The sequence below is a fragment of the Pristiophorus japonicus genome, chromosome 3, assembly GCF_044704955.1.
Source record: "Pristiophorus japonicus isolate sPriJap1 chromosome 3, sPriJap1.hap1, whole genome shotgun sequence".
NCBI classification, from domain to species: Eukaryota; Metazoa; Chordata; class Chondrichthyes; family Pristiophoridae; genus Pristiophorus; species Pristiophorus japonicus.
The window spans coordinates 223975015-223995717 of NC_091979.1; the positions used below are offsets into that span (position 1 = coordinate 223975015).

At 47.6% G+C, this 20703-nt stretch overlaps 1 protein-coding gene across 1 annotated transcript in view; it reads right to left on the bottom strand.

Annotated features, from left to right (window-relative positions):
* The window catches only part of LOC139255296 (polycystin-2-like protein 1), a 231024-nt gene that overhangs the window by 51873 nt on the left and 158448 nt on the right, over window positions 1–20703 (bottom strand). Inside the window, exon 9 of the mRNA XM_070873897.1 lies at window positions 1140–1260. Coding sequence (XP_070729998.1) covers window positions 1140–1260 — 121 coding nt within the window. The remainder of the gene's footprint in view (window positions 1–1139; window positions 1261–20703) is intronic.

Below are 20703 nucleotides of genomic sequence, written 5' to 3' on the forward strand. Positions count from 1 at the left end.
CCCCGCCCCACCCTCCCACCCCGACCTCTCTCAGAGCACTCCCGGCTCGGCTCTTTAGCTCGGGAGTTTCCCATCCTTGCGCCATGAGAGATGTACAATGCTTCCCTTAGTGCTGTGAACCCTGGACGCAGGGCCCAGATGCCCAAACTTAAATACCAAAGCACAAACTATTCCCAGCTGCTAACTTTCCCGCCCCGTCGCCATTATCGCCACAAAAACATAAAAGTCTAAAATCCAGCCCCTCGATTTTAACAGCAGTGCAGGAATGGTGCACGTGAGCCTCAAAGTGAGAGTAACGTTGAGACCCGGCCGCTAAAATTTGCCTCATTTGAATGCTGCGTGTCCTAACCAAAACGGCCAGAAGTAGCTGCCAGGCCATTAAAATCATGTCAGTTGGAGGCAGCCATCAGGGACTAGAGGCAACAGTTCCTGCCAGTCAGGTGAGTGGTGGGGTGGGCCTAGAGCTGATCGCGATGTGGAGTGGAGGGGTAAGCCTGGCAAGGGAGGCCCAAGGTTTCCTTGTGGATCTTGGAAAAGCACTCCAGCTTCTCTTGGCCCACCTGGATCATTTATGACCCTTTGTCTAGCCCCCGACAGGTTTTGCCTGGTGGAAAAGCCACATTGCTCCGCCACACAGGCCTCAGATTAAAATCACAGATCGGGCCCCATTGCCATTATTGGAGCCTGACATGCATATTCAAGGAGGACCCTATTGGCTTGGGGCAGGTGCTCTTGCCACCTGCAATTTAATATTGCAGTCGTCAAGGAGTGGTTAAGTGCCTCACTCCATTTTAACCCCACCACCCCCCCACTCCTCCACCACACCTCATCCCCCCAACCCCTGGGCATGGCAAGGCCATTTCTAAAACCTCTGCAATTTCCTCCCTCATCTTCTCAGGATCCTCGGGTGTATCTCATCAGGCCCTGGCATTTTGTCTTCCTTTAGCTCAACTAGATAATCTAAAAATATCATTTTTATTCACTAAAATGTCACTCATCTCACTCTTAGCCACTTTAGGATTCACCCATTATTTAAAATTTAGTAAAGCCCTCTGACATTTTTTGATCATCTGCAAACTGACAATTCTCTTCTCTTTCTCATTTTATTTATAGTAGGTTCAATACAAGGTGCAACTTACAAGCAAAACAAAGAAGACAAAGAAAACATAGGTGGCGAAATAAATTGGACCCAAGATTCTGTTGGCATTGTCTATTTCATCAAAGTTGAAGTCACCAAGGATTATTCGAAACTGAGTGAAGCTGGAAAGAAATTAAAGCACAGTTAGATATAGAAAACCAAATAAAGGTCCAATGCTCCCAGCTGTGGAGTGTGCTCACAAGGAATGAACCATGGCAGCATGCAGTCCGCAATTTATCAAGATTTTTTCCCTGTGACTGTCACTAACTGCTGAACCATTATCTTTTAAATTTTAAAAACTTAAAAAAAATGTTCAACATAGCATCCCAGAATTTTTAAGATATAAGCCCCGACAACAATAATAGCTTGCATTTATATAGCTCATTTAATACAGAAAAACATTCCAAGAGACATGAGGAGTGCTAAAAGAAAACTTAGTCGAAAAGGTGGGTTTTAAAGAGGGTCTTAAAGGAGAAGAGGGTGATTTCAAGGCAGAGGGGTTTATGAAGGGAATTCCAGATCATGCGGCCTCGGTGGTTGAAGACACAGCTGCCAATAGTGGGGCAAAGAGAGAGGATGGGGATGTGCAAGAGGCCAGAGTCAGAGAAACAGTGAGGGTGAAACTTGTCTTGGGCAGCAGTGAAAATGCCAATAATGAATCGCAGCTCGCTTACGCCACCAAAAGAATATCAGGCGGAGTGTTAAACAGGCTGTCGATTTGCTGTCGTTCGTTTGTGCTATTGCTCAAGATGAATTTCACCTCCAGAGTTTAGGGGGTGGGGGGGAGTTGGTAGGTTGATGTTCTGGTGAAAATAACAGAGCTAGGGAGTTGCAGTAAAGGAGGAGGGGCTAGAGAAATGGGATAGGGAGATACTTAAACTGTTAGCAACGCTCAACGTAGAACAGTCACCCAGTCCAGATGGGCTGCATCCTAGATTACTGAGGGAAGTAGAGGTGGAAGTAGCAGAGACTTTTGCTACAATCTTTCAATCCTTAGATATAGGAGTGGTGCCAGAGGACTGGAGAGTTGTTTAAAGCTGAGGAGATGACAGGGAGTGTTGCTGCAAGTGGACAAGGCCTTGCTTCTGACTTCAAGGGTTCTGGTCAGACCACTTGCTCCCAGTCATGGATGCTGAAGTTGCCATTCCTCTTGATCTGCAGCAGAACAGGAAGATGAAGCAGAGGCAGCAAAGAGGACAAGCTGCTCACTGAGAGTGGAGGAAGAGGCAGAGAAGGGTTCCAGCAGGAAGCCTTACCTAACTAGGGTCTGCCGAGAGCAATTCTCTTCCCTCAGCCTCAGCCAGGAGCAGTGTGTGGGGTGTTTGTGCTTTCCGAGGAGATGCTCACAGAACTCTGCTACCTCTTGCAACCAGACCTTCAGCCTCACACCAGAGCAAGGTCAGCGCTGCCAGTGGCTGAGAAGGTGACCATGGCCCTGAATTTCTTCACATTGGGATCCTTCCAGGCTGGAGCAGGCGACATCTGTAACATTTCTTGGTTTGCCGTCCATTGCTACATAGGAGAGGTGGTATGCCATGAGAGGAGAGTCCGTTATCTTCTCTCTGACCAGAGAGAAACAGGCAGAGTGTGCACGTGGCTATGCCAGGATAACGGGCTTCCCCATGGTGCAGAGTGCCACTGACTGCATGTGGTTTTGTGGACACTGCATTAAATGCTGAGATGTATCGCCACCGTAAAGGTTATCACTCACTGTGCAGTTGGTGTGCGAGCATTCTCAGCACATCAGGGTGGTGAATGCCCAGTGTCCTGGCAACAGTCATGATGCTTTTATTCTGCGCCAGTCCATGACATACCAGAAGGTGGTTACTAGGTGACAAGGGCTATCCACTGACCACCGAGCTCAAGATTCCACTGCATGGGTAGATTATAACGAAAGTCATACTTCCACACAGAATCTGATACAGCAGACCATTGGCATCCTTAAACAACGCTTCCATTACCTGGACTGCTCTGGAGGAGCCCTGCAGTACTTGCCACAGCGTGTCTCAAGATTCGTCGTGGTCTTCTGCATGCCCCACAACCTCACCATCAAGAGGGCCCAGCGATCAGCTGAGGAGGAGGAGGAGGACAAAGAGGAGGAGGAAGAAGTGGAATTGAAGAGGCAACCCAGATAGTCCCTTTCTGCCCAGGTTGTCCGTGATCGACTTATCCAACTGCGGTACCTGTGAACACAATCCCAATTCCCCATTCAACAAGAGTCCCACACCTTGTGGGGCCGATTTTCATCAAAGCCTCCGCCCGCCCAAGGTACCGCTGATGGCTGCCGAGATATCGGACGGTACTTTGGGCAGGATATTCATGGCCAAGGTCCCTCGAAGGTCAGTGGGCGGCAAGTGGATGATGTACGCCGCCAATCTGGACGGCAGCAGGCGGCAGGTCTCATTCTCGGCGGCAGAGGCGCTTGCTGCCCAAGTGCCGCCGAGGATGGAGTCGGGCCCACGGAGGGTCGAAGACCTGAAAGAAGAAATCACCAATAAAAAATACAAAAACTATCCAAAGACCTTCAGGGGACCTCATGCAGGTAAGTCGCTATCAAATATTTTTTTTAAATGTTCACTTCCCTTTTCTTCAGGTTCTTTAGACTTACCATCGGGGACAGACCAGCCTCCAGGCAGCAGTCCACCCCCATTCTGCCACCGAGTCCCGCCCGCAGGAATATGGGAGCTCGGCGGGAAGGAGCTCAGTGGCGCCACTCGGCCGTCCGCTGACGTCAGCAGGCAGTTCCCGGTGGCTCTCCCTTCCCGCCCGCTCCAGGCCACCTCCAAAGTGGATCTTCAGAATGAATGTCGGCGGCAGCGGGCGGTGGGCTGATGAATTTCGGCCCTCACCTTCTCTCTGTCACTGACCATCACAGCGTCTCCTTGGCCACAATGCTGAAATAAAAGCCACCACAAAACAAACTTTCCAATCTGACTTTATATGTCAATCCATCCAATATTACATAACAAAGCCTAACTATTTTAATGAACCTTGTGCATTGCTTTAGTGCCTGTCTTCCCTGTGCCATTGCCTGTCCTAATGCTCCTAGGAAGTACTGCCCCAGTGGCTGCAGCATGGCTGGTGGAAGGCTGCTGACAGCAGATGGCCTTGCAGAATGACCTCGAGCAGCTTTGGGCCTAGAAGGACAGCTCTAGATTGCACCTCCTCAGCATGGGTGGCAGCAGTCTGGGCTGGCTGACAGGCAACAGCAAGGGCACTGTCAGAGTGGCAGTGGTGGGAGGATGAATGCTGTCATCCTGAGAGAGGACAGCAGATTCTTGCTCCATGGAGCCACTGCCAGTCCCCCGGGGTGGCGCCTCAGTATTCCTAGTCACCTGTTGGAAGGCAGATTGCTGGACTGCTGTCTCATTCTACAAGCCCCTTTTCACACTGGTAAACGCAGCCACATTGGCAGCAGTCTGAGCTTAGGTGGAAGCAAGTTGAGGCTGCATGAGAGCAATCTGAGCTTGCATGACAGAAGTTTGAGCTTCCACTGCAGCACTCAGATGTTGGCTGGCTTCTGCTTGTGCTGCATTGGAAGCTGGCATCGTCAGACGTTGCATCATAGTTGGGTCCACAAATGCACTAATGGAGTTGCCCATCATCTCCATGCTGGAAATCATGGGCTCCAAGCTTCGTGCAAAGCTCTGTGCAAGGTTGGTGCCAGATGCCTCCATGCTCCTTGACATTGCGTGCAGGCTTTCTGGCCGAACTCGCAATGCACCAAGCATTTCACTGTGCATACCCATCAAAGTTCTTCTGTAAGCCGTCCTATCGAAGTCCTCATCTGAGTCCTCTGCAGCAGAACTTGTGTGTGACCTCACCCTCCAGGGAGCTGGCACCTGCTCTCCCCTTTCCCATTACCCTGGCTGCAGGCTACTCATGCTAACCACATGCTGATCCCGCATCTAACCTGTCCTCTAAAGTATGCAGAGTGTCAGTATTTGAGCTATTGACTGCGAGTGTGAAATTGAGTGATGGGGCTGTGTCTTCACCATCAGTGCATTGGTATTCTTCTATTTCGTGCTCCTTCACTATGGCCTGGCTAGGTGGCAGTTCTTGGTTATTTGAAAGGAGAAAAGAGTGGTGAGGGGAGGGGGGGAAAGCAAGAGGTCTATGTTTACACCATGAGTAAGCTTGCAAATCAGAAGAGATTGTGGGGTGAGGGGAAAGTGGGATGTGAGAAGGAGGATAACATATGAGGATACTGTCATCTTGTATTGTTTCAGCCCAGGCGCTGGCCAAGGGTTCAGCAATTGCCCTCTCAATAATGGTTATCACCATCTCTTCCATCGGGATCAGGTTATGCAGGCGTACCTGTCCCCTGCCAGCTAGGTCCTACTGCCTCTGATGGTGAGCCATCTTGTCCTGTAAGAGAAAGTATGGCAGTGAGGGCAATGTGTTTGGGCGATATGCTTGTTATGGTTGAATAGCTGACAATGTGTGCAAACTGTGAGTATGAGGATTGCAGTGTGTGAGGGTGAGGTGAAGCTATGAGTGTATGGTATGAGTCAGCTTTGGTAAAGATTGTGAGTAGGTGAGTGATGGCGATGTGGTGCATTGAGCAGTGTGTAAGGCTTGTGGAGCAGATGGTGGGATATGGCATTTGTACATGAATTCACTGACCTTGACCACTCTGGTGAGGCCATTGAACTTCTTCCTGCACTGCGCCCAGGTCCTCGGGACTATAGTGCTGGCATTCAAGATGGCGGCTATAGCCTCTAAAGTGTTTGCCTGGAGGACCCCCTGGCCACCTGTGGAAACAAGATCTCGCTCTTCATGTTCATCCCCTGCACCAAGGCCTCCAGTGCTGTATCGGAGGACTTTGGAGCATGCACTCTCCCCTGTTGTGACATCAGTAGTCCATTTTGCTGCCTGACTCTGTTCCCTGGCCACATGAATGATCTGCTCAGGCAGAATGCACCTCCCCTTTAAGTCTTGCAGACAGCCTATAAGAAGTGCAGGCTAGCTTTAATTGTTGCTAGCCTCGTACGAACTTAGGCCCCCTGCTGAGCATTCAGCACTGGGCTGTACGCCACAATCATTTTAATCAGCAGAAGCATAAAATTAGCGTGCTGCCTGCATTACTTTGAACGGGCGCAGGTTGTTCCCACATTGCTTTCCCACACCCGTTTTCAGGGGTAAACTAATTTCTAGCCACATAATCCAAAACAAAATGAATTACCATTTGGAAGAACATGGGCTAATAAATGATAGCCATCATAGACTTGTTAAAGGCAAACTACGTCTGACAAACTTGATTGAGTTCTTTGATAAAGCAATAGAAAGGGTTGAAGGTATTGTGGTTGATGTGTATCTGGACTTCCAAAAGGCATTTGATACTGTGCCACTTGCTAACAAAATTGAAGCAGTAGGGACAGTGGCAGCATGGTTACGAAACTGGTTACGAAAGCAGAGAGTCGTAGTAAACATATAAACAGAAAATGCTGGAAATACTCAGCAGTTCAAGTAGCATGCTTGGCGTGGCATTACATAACATTATGCAGCTTGGTGTCAAAGTTTTGCTTTGTGTCAATCCAGTGAAGATGGATTACAATGTTAAAGGCACTATATAAATAAATATTGTTGTTGTTGAGAGAAGGATGAGACAGTTGGGGTTGCTGCTCATAAGGAGATGGCAATTGATGCCTTGATGATCCCTTCAGAGAATGCTGAGAGCGGCACAGATGGTTGTGGACTTATTCAAGAGCAATTCAAGCCTGGCACTGCAGCAGGTGTGTATGAAAGCAAAGGAATAGTGATGAAAGGAACTGGGGTAAAAATGGTCGGGGGGGGTGGGGAAAGTACCCGAAAAAGGCAACAGAACCAAGATCACAGAAAGGGGAGGAGAGAGATGTGCCCAAGCAGGTCCAGGGGAAAAAATAGGTGAGCTGGAAGTAACAGACTCAAGATTGGAGCAGCCAGAATACACATGTGAATGGATACAAGGGCCAAGAAGTTCGGGTGTGCAAAAAATTGACTGGTGACAATCACGGGACGGACAGGCCCCATGGTTCTCGGAAATGGCCATGGATATCTTGCTGAATAGGAAGAGGAAAGTCATCTTCTTTCTCTTGAATGATGATGTCTCACAGCAAGTTGGAAAACAGGCTTGGTGGGAGGTTTCAAGCATATCAATGCCAGCAGCGTGTGTACTCGGCCCTGCAGGAGTGCAGAAAGAAATTCAATGACCTCACTAGGAATCCTCTCTCCCTCCCCTGCCAGAAGCCGACATTGTCACATCTAAATGAGGTCCAGGGGGTATGACCAAACTCTCCAACCCAATTTCCCCACTTCTGCCCCAAACCCAAACCAAATAATTATCACCACGCTATAAGTGCTGTAAGTTATCCCTGAGGTGGATACTACTTAAAAGATAGGTCGATTCACGTGGAAAAGCTGATCACTTAAAATATTAAGGAATTTCTTTTCAGTTTTTTGGAGTCAAACACCTCCCTGCAGTGGAAAGGGAAAACTGGGCAGAGATCCCCTACCGCATGCCTACTGGAAAATCTAGGAACAGATCACACTCATTCTAAGCAGAGATTAATCAAACCTTGTTGTTTTACAAAATATAAAAATTGTTAATGAGGCCATTTTGTGCACTTCTACTGAAGGTTGTTATTATGGTAGCGTAGTGGTGATCACACTGGACGAGTAATCCAGAGACCTGCACTAATGATCCAGAGACGAGATTTCAACTCCCACCACGGCAGCTGGGAATTTAAATTCAGTTAATTAAATAAATCTGGAATAAAAAGCTAGTGTCAGTAATGATGACCATGGAACTATCGGATTGTTGTAAAAATTCATCTGGTTCTCTAATGTCCTTTAGGGAAGGAAATCTGCCATCCTTACCCTGTCTGGCCTTTCTGTGACTCCAGACTCACAGCAATGTGGTTGACTCTTAACTACCCTCTGAAGTGGCTGAGTAGGCCACTCAATTGTAACAAACCGCTACTAGAAACAATAATAAGAATAAAACTGGACAGACCACCCGGCATCAACTCAGGCACTGGCTTTGGACACGACAATGGCACACCCAGCCCAGTCGACCCTGCAAAGTCCTCCTCACTAACATCTGGGTCTTGTGTTAAAATTGGGAGAGCTGTCCCACAGACGAGTCAAGTAACAGCCTGACATAGTTGTACTCACAGAATCATACGTTTCACCCCATGTCCCAGATGCCTCCATTAACATCTCTGGGTATGTCCTGTCCCACCGGCAGGAGAGATCCACCAGAGGTGGCAGCGCAGTGGCATATAATCAGTAGGGGGTTGCCCTGGGAGTCCTCAACATTGATGCTGGACCCCAAGAAGTTTCATGGATTTAGGTCAAGTATGGGCAAGGATTACCACCTACCGCCCTGCTCTCCCTTAGCTGATGAATCAGTACTTAAAAATGAGGTGCCAATCTGGGGAAGCTGCAACACAGGTCTACATGCATGCTAAACAGTGGAAGCAGCATGCTATAGACAGAGCTAAGTCATCCCACAATCAACAGATCAGATCAAAGCTCTGTAGTCCTGCCACATCCAGTCATGAATGGTGGTGGGCAATTAAACAAATAACGGGAGGATGAGGCACTCTGAAAATCCCCATCTTCAATGATGGCAGAACCCAGCACATGAGTGCAAAAGACAAGGCTGAAGCATTTGCAACCATCTTCAGCCTGAAGTGTCGAGTGGATGATCCATATTGGCTTCCTGCTGAGGCCCCCATCATCACAGAAGCCAGTCTTCAGACAATTCGATACACTCCATGTGATATCAAGAGACAGCTGAGCGCACTGAATAAAGCAAAGGCGATGGGCCTCGACAACATCCCAGCTGTCGTGCTGAAGACTTGTGCTCCAGAACCAGCTGCGCCTCTAGCCAAGCTGTTCCAGTACAGCTACAACACTGGCATCTATCCGACAATGTGGAAAATGGCCCAGGTATGTCCTGTCTGCAAAAGGCAGGACAAATCCAATCCAGCCAATTACTGCTCCATCAGTCTATTCTCAATCAGCAAAGTGATGGAAGGTGCCATTGACAGTGCTATCCAGCGGCACTTACCAATAACCTGATCACCGATGCTCAGTTTGTGTTCCGCCAGGACCACTTGGTTCCAGATCTCTTTACAGCCTTAGTCCAAACATGGACAAAAGAGCTGAAACATAGAAACATAGAAAATAGGTGCAGGAGTAGGCCATTCGGCCCTTAGAGCCTGCACCGCCATTCAATAAGATCATGGCTGATCATTCCCTCAGTACCCCTTTCTTGCTTTGTCTCCATACCCCTTGATCCCCTTAGCCATATCTAACTCCCTCTTCAATAGATCCAATGAACTGGCATCAACAACTCTCTGCGGCAGGGAATTCCAGGTTAACAACTCTCTGAGTGAAGAAGTTTCTCCTCATCTCAGTCCTAAATGGCCTACCCCTTATTCTAAGACTATATCCCCTGGTTCTGGACTTCCCCAACATCGGGAACATTCTTCCCGCATCTAACCTGTCCAGTCCTGTCAGAACCTTATACGTTTCTATGCGATCCCCTCTCATTCTTCTAAACTCCAGTGAATAAAGGCCCAGTTGATGCAGTCTCTCCTCAAATGACAGTCCAGCCATCCCTGGAATCAACTGGTGAACCTTCGCTGCACTCCCTCAATAGCAAGAATGTCCTTCCTCAGATTAGGAGACCAAATCTGAACACAATATTCCAGGTGAGGCCTCACTAAGGCCCCGTACAACTGCAGTAAGACCTCCCTGCTCCTGTATTCAAATCCCCTAGCTATGAAGGCAAACATACCATTTGCTCTTCACTGCCTGCTGTACATGCATGCCCACTTTCAGTGACTGATGAACCATGACACCCAGATCTTGTTGCACCTCCCCTTTTCCTAATCTGCCGTCATTCAGATAATATTCTGCCTTCTTGTTTTTGCCCCCAAAGTGGATAACCTCACATTTATCTACATTATACTGCATCTGCCATGTATTTGCCCACTCGCCTAACCTGTCCAAGTCACCCTGCAGCCTCTTAGCGTTCTCCTCATAGTTCACACCGCCACCCAGTTTAATGTCATCAGCAAACTTGGAGATATTACACTCAATTCCATCATCTAAATCATTAATATATATTGTAAAGAGCTGGGGTCCCAGCACTGAGCCCTGCGGCACTCCACTAGTCACTGCCTGCCATTCTGAAAAGGACCCGTTTATCCCGACTCTCTGCTTCATATCTGCCAACCAGTTCTCTATCCATGTCAGTACATTACCCCCAATACCATGTGTTTTGATTTTGCACACCAATCTCTTGTGCGGGACCTTGTCAAAAACCTTTTGAAAGTCCAAATACACCACATCCACTGGTTCTCCCTTGTCCACTCTACTAGTTACATCCTCAAAAAATTCCAGAAGATTAGTCAAACATGACTTCCCTTTCATAAATCCATGCTGACTTGGACCGATCCAATCACTGCTTTCCAAATGTGCTGCTATTTCATCCTTAATGATTGATTCCAACATTTTCCCCACCACCGATGTCAGGCCAACCGGTCTATAATTACCCATTTTCTCTCTCCCTCCTTTTTTAAAAAGTGGTGTTACATTAGCAACCCTCCAGTCCATAGGAACTGATCCTGAGTCGATAGACTGCTGGAAAATTATTACCAATGCATCCACTATTTCTAGGGCCACTTCCTTAAGTACTCTGAGATGTAGACTATTAGACCCTGGGGATTTATTGGCCTTCAATCCCATCAATTTCCCGAACACAATTTCCCGCCTATTAAGGATATCCTTCGGTTCCTCCTTCTCACTGAACCCTCGGTCCCCTAGTACATCCGGAAGGTAATTTGTGTCTTCCTTTGTGAAGTCAGAACTGAAGTACTTGTTCAATTGGTCTGCCATTTCTTGGTTCCCCATTTATAAATTCACCCGAATCCGACTGCAAGGGACCTACGTTTGTCTCACTAATCTTTTTCTCTTCACATATCTATAGAAGCTTTTGCAGTCAGTTTTTACGTTTTCGGCAAGCTTCCTCTCATACTCTATTTTCCCCTTCTTAATTAAACCCTTTGTCCTCCTCTGCTAAATTTCTCCCAGTCCTCAGGTTTACTGCTTTTTCTGGCTAATTTGTATGCCTCTTCCTTGGCTTTATCACTATCCTTAATTTCCCTTGATAGCCGCGGTTGAGCCACCTTCCCAGTTTTATTTTTACTCCAGACAGGGATGTACAATTGTTGAACTTCATCCATATGATCTTTAAAGATTTGCCATTGCCTCTCCACCGTCAACCCTTTAAGTATCATTTGCCAGTCTAATCTAACCAATTCGCGCCTCATACCGTCAAAGTTACCTTTCAGGACCCTAATTTCTGAATTAACTTTGTCATTCAAATCTTAATAAAGAATTCTACCATATTATGGTCACTCTTCCTCAAGGGGCCTCGCACATCAAGATTGCTAATTAGTCCCTTCTCATTACACATCACCCAGACTAGGATGGCCAGATCTCTGGTTGGTTCTTCGACATATTGGTATAGAAAACCATCCCTAATACACTCCAGGAAATCCTCCTCCACCGTATTGCTACCAGTTAGGTTAGCCCAATCAATATGTAGATTAAAGTCGCCCATGATTACTGCTGTACCTTTATTGCACACATCCCTTATTTCTTATTTGATGCTGTCCCCAACCTCACCACTACTATTCGGTGGCCTGTACACAACTCCCACTAGTGTTTTCTTCCCTTTGGTATTCCGTAGCTCCAACCATACCGATTCCACATCATCCAAGCTAATGTCCTTCCTTACAATTGCATTAATTTCCTCTTTAACCAGCAACGCCACCCCGCCTCCTTTTCCTTTCTGTCTATCCTTCCTAAATGCTGAATAACCTTGGATGGTTGAGTTCCCAGCCTTGGCCACCCTAGAGCCATGTTTCCCTGATGCCAATCACCTCGTATCCGTTAACTGCTATGCGCAGTTAATTCGTCTACCTTATTTCGAATACGCCTCGCATTGAGCCCAGAGCCTTCAGGCTTGTCTTTCTAACACACTTTGCCCCTTTAGAATTTTGCTGTAATGTGGCCCTTTTTGCTTTTTGCCTCGGGTTTCTCTGCCCTCCACTTTTACTATTCTCTTTTCTATCTTTTGCTTCTGCCCCCATTCTACTTCCCTCTGTCTCCCTGCATAGGTTCCCATCCCCCTGCCCTATTAGTTTAACTCCTCCCAAAACATGCACTAGCAAACACTCCCCCTAGGACATTGGTTCCAGTCCTGCCCAGGTGCAGACCGTCCGCTTTGTACTGGTCCCACCTCCCCCAGAACTGGTTCCAATGCCCCAGGTATTTGAATCCCTCCCTTCTGCACCACTCCTCAAGCCACGTATTTATCTGAGCTATCCTGCGATTCCTACTCTGACTAGCAAATGGCACTGGTAGCAATCCTGAGATTACTACTTTTGAGGTCCTACTTTTTAATTTAACTCCTAGCTCCCTAAATTTGTGTCGTAGGATCCCATCTCATTTTTTACCTATATCGTTGGTACCTATCTGTACCACGACAACTGGCTGTTCGCCCTCCCTTTTTAGAATGTCCTGCACCCGCTCCGAGACATCGTTGACCCTTGCACTAGGGAGACAACATACTATCCTGGAGTCTCGATTGAGGCCGCAGAAACATCTATCTATTCCCCTTACATAGAAAATAGGTGCAGGAGTAGGCCATTCGGCCCTTCTAGCCTGCACCGCCATTCAATGAGTTCATGGCTGAACATTCAACTTCAGTATCCCATTCCTGCTTTCACGCCATACCCCTTGATCCCCCTAGTAGTAAGGACCTCATCTAACTCCTTTTTGAATCCCCTATCACTATCGCTCTCCCACTCTTTTTCCTGCCCTCCTGTGCAGCAGAGCCAGCCACGGTGCCATAAACATGGCCGCTGCTGCTCCCCCTTGATGAGTCATCCCGCTCAACAGTACCCAAAGCGGTGTATCTGTTTTGCAGGGGGATGACCGCAGGGGGATCCCTGCACTACCTTCCTTGCACTGCTCTTCCTGTTGGTCTTCCATTCCCTAGCTGGCTTTGTACCCTTTTCCTGCGGTAAGACCAACACGCTAAACGTGCTATTCACGTCATTCTCAGCATTGTGGATGCTCCAGAGTTCATCCACCCCGAGCTCCAGTGTCTCAATGCGGTTGGTCAGGAGCTGCAGGCGGATACACTTCCCGCACACGTAGTCGTCAGGGACACCAGAGGCGTCCCTGACTTCCCACATAGTGCAGGAGGAGCATAACACATGTCCGAGCTCTCCTGCCATGACTTACCCTTAGATAAACTTAAATTGGCATTCCAGAGGTGAGGTCAGAGTGACTACCCTTGACATCAAGGCATCAATTGACCGAGTGTGGCATCAAGGAGCCCCAGTAAAACTGAAGTCAATGGGAATCAGGGGGAAATCTCTTCACTGGCTGGAGTCATACCTAGCACAAAGCAAGATGGTTGTGGTTGTTGGAGGTCAATCATCTCAGCCCAGGACATCACTGCAGGAGTTCCTCAGGAGAGTGTTCTAGGTCCAACCATCTCCAGCTACTTCATCAATGACCTTCCCTCCATCATAAGATCAGAAGTGGGGATGTTTGTTGATGATTGCACAGTGTTCCGTTGCATCCGCAACTCCTCAGATAATGAAGCAGTGCGTGCTCGCATCCAGGCTTGGGCTGCTAAGTGACAAGTATCATTCACCCTACACAAGTGCCAGGCAATGACCATCTACAACAAGAAAAAGCACAACCACATCCTCTTGACATTTAATGGCATTACTATCGCTGAATCCCTCACCATCAACATCCTAGGGGTCGCCATTGATCAAAAACTGAACTAGACCAGAAACACAAATGGTGTGACTACAGGAGTAGGTCAGAGGCTAGGTATTCTGTGGCGAGTGACTCACCTCCTGACTCCCCAAAGCTTCTCCACAACAATCAAGTCACAAGTCAGGAGTGTGATGGAATGCTCTCAGCTTGAAGGCATTCAGACTTGGACTGATAAGTGACAAGTAACATTCATGCCGTACAAGTGCCAGGCAATGACATTCTCCAACATGCGAGAGTCTAACCACTGTCCCTTGACATTCAACAAGACTACCATCGCCGAATCCCCCACCAACATCTTGGGCGTCACCACTGCAAAGAAATTTAACTAGACTAGCCACATAAATACTGTGGCAACAAAAGCAGGTCAGAGGCTGGGTATTCTGCGACGAGTGTCTCAGCTCCTGACTGCCCAAAGCATTTTCACCATCTACAAGACACAAGTCAGGAGTACGATGGAATACTCTCCACTTACCTGGATGAGTGCAGCTCCAACAACACCCAAGAAGCTCGACGCCATCCAGGACAAAGCAGCCGCTTGATTAGCAACCTATCTACCACCTTAAACATTCACTCCGTGGCTGCAGTGTGTACCATCTACAAGCTGCACTGCAGCAACTCATCAAGGCTTGTTTGACAGCAACTCCCAAACCTACAACCTCTACCACCTAGAAGGACAAGGGCAGCAGGTACATAGGAACACCACCGCCTGCAAGGTCCCCTCCAGATTACACACCATCCTGACTCAGTTATATATCAGCGTTCCTTCATCGTCAAAATCCTGGAACTCCCACCCTAACTCTAACTCCCTGGCACTGTGGGAGTATCTTCACCACAAGGACACAGCGGTTTAAGGCGGCTCACCACCATTGTACCAAGGGCAATAAAAGCTAGCCTTGCCAGCGACACCCACATCCCAGGAACAAATAAAAAAACATTTTGGGATGGATTTTCCGGTCTTTTGCGCTCCGGGTTTCACACCAGAGTGGCGTGAAAGGTGGCGTTGAGGTCTCCTGTCCACCTTCGCGATCCTCCGGTCTGTTTTAGCGGCGGCACTCAGCAGCACAGCTGGGAAGAGCTGAGCCGGGTATGCAACTCTTCTCGTTGCAACACCATCTGAGTTTTGACTCCTGCCCCTTTCACGGTATTGCCCCGTGGGAGCAGCCCGCTGCCGATTGGTGCCCCCCGACAGCTTTTGCTGTCGGTGCACTCTCTGTGCCATGGCAACCCAGCCACCCTTAAAGGGGAGGACACACTGCCATGGCCGCCATGTTATTTTTTTTTATGTCGGGCGACTGCCAGGTCGGCCCAACAATTATGCCCCCTGGGTTCGGCAGCGCCGTCAACAGGAAGGGGTGACATGCCGCTGGCCGGGCCGAAACCCTTCCTGGTGGCCCAGTGGACCCAACTTAAAAGTATGCTAAACTCGCATCAACTCTCCCCTTTAACTGAAGTGACATGCTGATGTCATCAGGGATGCGCTGACGTCTTCAGCATGACGCTAATGATTGGTAGGGGCAGTGGACCCGCTGCAAGGACACTTCCGCTTCTCAGCCGCCATGACTTCCGACCCCAGCCAAATAAAACGTCAAAGTTCTGAATATCGCCACATGGGTTGCGGCGGAGAAAAACTTTAAAAAACGGAGATGCGCCCCGTTTCAGGTGGAGGTCAATTTCTAACCCCTGGTCTACTCAATCTTTCATCATAGGACAATCTCCCCATCCCAGTCTAGTGAACCTTTGTTGTATTCCCTCAATGGAAAGTATATCCTTCCTTAGGTAAGGAGACCAAAACTGTACACAATACTCCAGGCGCGGTCTCACCAGGGCCCTATATAATTGCAGTAACATGTCTTTACTCTTATTCTCAACTGCTCTTGCAATAAAGGCCAATATACCATTTGCTTTCTTAATTTCTTGCTGTACCTGCATGTTAACTTTCAACGATTCGTGTACAAGGACACCCAGGTCCCTCTGAACAACAACATTTCCCAATCTCTCACCATTAAAAAAATACTCTGCTTTTCTATGTTTCCTACCAAAGTGGATAACTTCACATTTCTCCACATTATATTTCATTTGCCATTTCTTGCCCACTCAGTTAGCCTGTCTATATCCCCTTGAAGTCTCTTTTCATACTCCTCACAACTTACATTGCCACCTAGCTTTGTATCATCAGAAAACTTGGGTATATTACATTTGGTCCCCTCATTTAAATCATTGATATAGATTGTGAGTAGTTGGGGCCCAAGCACTGATCCTTGCGGCACCCCACTAGTTACAGCCTGCCAACCCGAAAATGACCCGTCTATTCCTACTCTCTGTTTTCTGTCTGATAACTCATGCTCGTATATTACCCCCAATCCCATGAGCCCTAATTTTGTTCAATAATCTCTCGTGTGGCAACTTATCGAATGCCTTCTGAAAATCTAAGTACACCACATCCACTGGTCGCCCTAATCCATTCTGCTAGTTACAACCTCAAAAAACTCAAACAGATTTGTCAAACAATACTACCGGTGCCACATGCTAATGAGTACAAGAATAGAAGGCTAGAGAGGATGAACATGTAGCTGGAGAGTTGGTGCAGGAGGGGGGGGCTTTAAATTCTTGAGGCATTGGGACTGCTTCTGGGGGAGATGGGACCTGTACAAATCAGACGGGTTGCACCTCAACAGCACTGGGACCAGTAACCTCGCGGGGAGTTTTGCTGTTGGGGAGAGTTTGAACTAGCTTGGCAGGGGGATGGGAACCTTAGAACAAATTCAATAGGGAAGGAAGTAAAGCTGAGATTGGAAAGCAAGAATGGAGAAAGTGAATCTGTAAGACAGAGGAAACAAGGGTTAGTAAGTCATAATCAAGGAGGTCTTCTTGTGCTAAATGGCATATACTTCAATGTAAGGAGTATAGTGAATAAGGCGGATGAGATGAAAGCACAGGTAGACACTATAGCCATTACAGAGACATGGCTGAAAGAGGGGCAGGTTTGGCAGCTCAATATTCCTGGTTACAGGATTTTTAGACATGACAGAGAGGGGGGTAAAAAGGGGGTGGGGGTCGTGGTATTGATTAAATTAGCTATTACAGCTGTGAGGAGGGATGATATGTTAGTTGGATCAACAAATTAGGCCATATGGGTCAAATTGAAAAATAAAAAAGGAACGATAACACTGCTGGGTGTGTATTATAGACCCCCGAATGGTGGGAGAGAGATAGAAGAGCAAATATGTAGGCAAATTTCTGAGTTGAGAGTCCAGCAAGGCCATCATTGCGCACACACAGAGGCTGGTGGCCTCGAGCAGCGACAGTGGAGTTCCAGAGTGTATGGCAAGTGTCATTGATCACGCCACAGTCTCAGGCGTATCACAGGCACAATCTTTGCTTCAGCTTGGGCAGGTGATGCAGTCCATGTCTGCTTCCATATTCTCTGCGTTCCACACGATACCACGGGGAAGTGACGGTGCCAAAGCAGGCCAGCAAGTTGTTCCTCGACATCATGTTCTGGTTGCTAAAGCCCAGCCCCATCGGAGAACGAGTGGTTCCAGGGAAATGGGAGGTGGTGTCATTCCTCAGGATCACAGCATTCTGGATCCCACGACTCACTTGCCAACCATGCATCGTAGATGGTTAACACACCATCCACCTGAGACTGGTAACGCCAAGGAAGAGGCGCCCCAGTCGAAAGCTAGGCCTTCCAGGCCAGGAGCTGGTCCAGTGCGTCTTCAGATGCTGTCTCCATTGTCTGGTCCCCCCCAACACAGCAGCCCTCTAGCAGCCTTGTTGTATGCCCTGAGGTCTCATTGAGGAGAAGCAGCAGGCATGGGAGGGGGTTGAAGGGAAGTCGGGGGGGTGGGGGGGAGTCTGTCCATGACCCACTAATGGCTGGCAAAAAATAATTGTGCCATTAAATTTTGTGCACTGCAGGAAGCAGTCTTTTTTCCTTTACAGGATGCGCACTGCTGGATGCAGTTTTTTTACTTTAGATGTTGTTGATTGCAGGGATCAGTTATCTGTCCATTAGTGTTTAAGCATTGTGTTATGTAGGGCTTTGCGTATGTGTGGGGGGACGGGGGGGTGGGGATATTGAAAGTGTTCAATGTTGGTACAAATTGTTGTTTCATCTTTGACATTGCTGTCTTGTGTCTCATTTGCATAATCAGGTGTAGAATAGCCATCATGGTGGCATAGAGTGGCGAGGCAATGCTGAATCATCCCCGTTCCCCTTTCAAGCAAACTGGTCAGTGATGAGCTGCTGACATAAGGCTCTTGCAGAGGCCACATCTCCACGCTGCCTCCCCTGTGGTCGTGGTGGTTGCAGTATGGGTTCCTCGGCAAGCTCCTCTTCCTCGTCTTCCTCCTGAGGTGGTCCTGCAATCCCCATTGACAATGCCTGTCCCTCATGATAGCTCAGTTGTGTAGCATGCAGCACACAGCAATGAATTTGGAGACCTGCTGAGGGGAGTATTGAAGGCTGCCTCCAGAGTGGTCCAGGCATCAGAAGCGCTGCTTCAGCATGCCAAATTGTCTGATCAATGATGTTGCGGGTGACTGCATGGCTCTCATTATAGCTCTGCTTGGCTTCTGTGGCGGGGTTCCGGATGATGTCATGAGCCAGGTGGCCAGGCCAGACACTGCTCTCACGCAAGCTGAAAGCATCATGTGTGCTCCCTGGATGGCGGGCATTGACTGTGGATGTGCTGAGTGTGGTCGCAGACCAGCTGAATGTTTAGGGAGTGGTATCCCTTTCTGTTTTGGAAGACCTCTGCATTGTGTAATGGTGCCCGCAAGGCGGCGTGTGTGCAGTCAATGACACCCTGAACCTTGGGGAAGCCTGCAAATCATCCAAACCCTATAGCCCTCTCATTCTGGCTCTCCCTGCTCATTGAGAACCTTCTGACGTCCATTCTGCGTGCGTACAGTGCCCTTGTTACCTGGCAAATGCAACAATGTGCAGCGTGCTGCGAAATGCAGCATAGGTGCCCTACTGCTGCCTGGAAGAAGCCGGAGGCATAGAAGGCCAATACCACTGCACCCTTCACCTCGACGGGCAGCACAGTCCTGTTGGCGCTGGTAGGCTGTCGGTCTGCATGTAGGAGCTGGCATATCTCTAGCAACACTTATTTTCTGAAGTGCAGCCTTCGAACGAACTGCACATCAGAAATGTGGAGGTATGAGTGATGTTCCCTATAAACCCGTAGGGGATAAAGCCTCCTCCCCAAACGTCTGTGACCTCTTAAATTCCGTTGCAAACCATGGAAAATAAGCCTTCTTCCAGCTTGAAGCCGCCTGCCAATAGCAACCAACATAATTTGCTGCCAAATTGGCATTGTCCCCATTGAACTCTCGTACTGACCTTGAAAACAAAGGGGTTAATTCACATAAAAGTGCCACTTTAAAGTGTACAATCATGGAGCATTCTGCGCGCAACCATGGCAGACACTGGCAACTGCGATATAAGATTCTCCAGCGTCCCTTTAAATATGGTGCTAATTGTGCTTGCTGCACTTCGGGTCCTAGGGTGGCCGCAAAATCAGGCATTATGCCCGAAAGTTCCACCTGGGGTGCTAGCACAGCCTGGCACGATGATTGGCATCATCCATTTTTGCAACGCTGTAAAACCAATGCCGAAACCTCCGGCCAGGCGCTAAATCTTGGACGCCCCATCTGATGCCCAGAAACACCATTTACCACCCCGCCGAGGTGTGAAACGGGACGCAAATTAGCGAATAATCTAGCCCAAAGTATTTGTTTAATTTCTCTGCCATTTCTGTACTCCCCATTATAATTTATCCTGTCTCAGCCTGTAGGGAACTCAAATTTACTTTTGCTAATCTTTTCCTTTTTACATACCTATATAAATTTTTACTGTCTGTTTTTATGTCTCTCACTAGTTTACTCTCATATTATATTTTCCTTTTCTTTATCAATTTCTTGGTCCTCCTTTGCTGAATTCTAAAATCCTCCAAATCCTCAGGCTAACTGCTCTTTTTGGCAACATTATAAATCTCTTCCTTTGATCGAATGCTATCTTTAACTTCTCTTGTTAGCCACGTTTGGACTACTTTTCCTGTGAGGTTTTTGTGCCTTAAAGGAATGTATGTTTGTTGTAAATTATGTATTAGTTCTACTTCTTGATTTGCCAAGCTAAGATCCTTTCCCTCTACTGTCTTTATCCCATCCTTTATTATCAGGACTACACCTTCTCTGTTTCCATTTTGCCTATCCCTATAAGGGAGAATACAAAAAGATTAGGAGAGAAGTCAAAAAAACAATTAGGAAGGCAAAGAGGAACTATAAAATTAAATTATCAATGAACATAAAACAAAATAGTAAAATATTTTACAGGCATATTAATTTAAAAAAGTTAGTAAGGGATGGGAATAGGGCCATTAACGGATAGACAGGATAATACTACAGAGAGATGGCAGAAATATGAAATAATTATTTTGCTTCAGTCTTTATCAGGGGCATAGAACAAATAGACATGACATTGGATGATGAGTGAAGTACATTTAAAATAAAAAGAGGGGGTATATTAAATAAACTAATCAAACTCAAAGAGGATAAAATCCCTGATCTGGATGAATTGCATCCACACATTTGAAAAGAATCCAGGGAAGAGTTTATAGAGGCCTTGTGGTGTATAAAATGATACAATGAACTCCGTACTGTGAGCCAGTGACCAGGTGTAACCTGGTCAGTCTTTAATG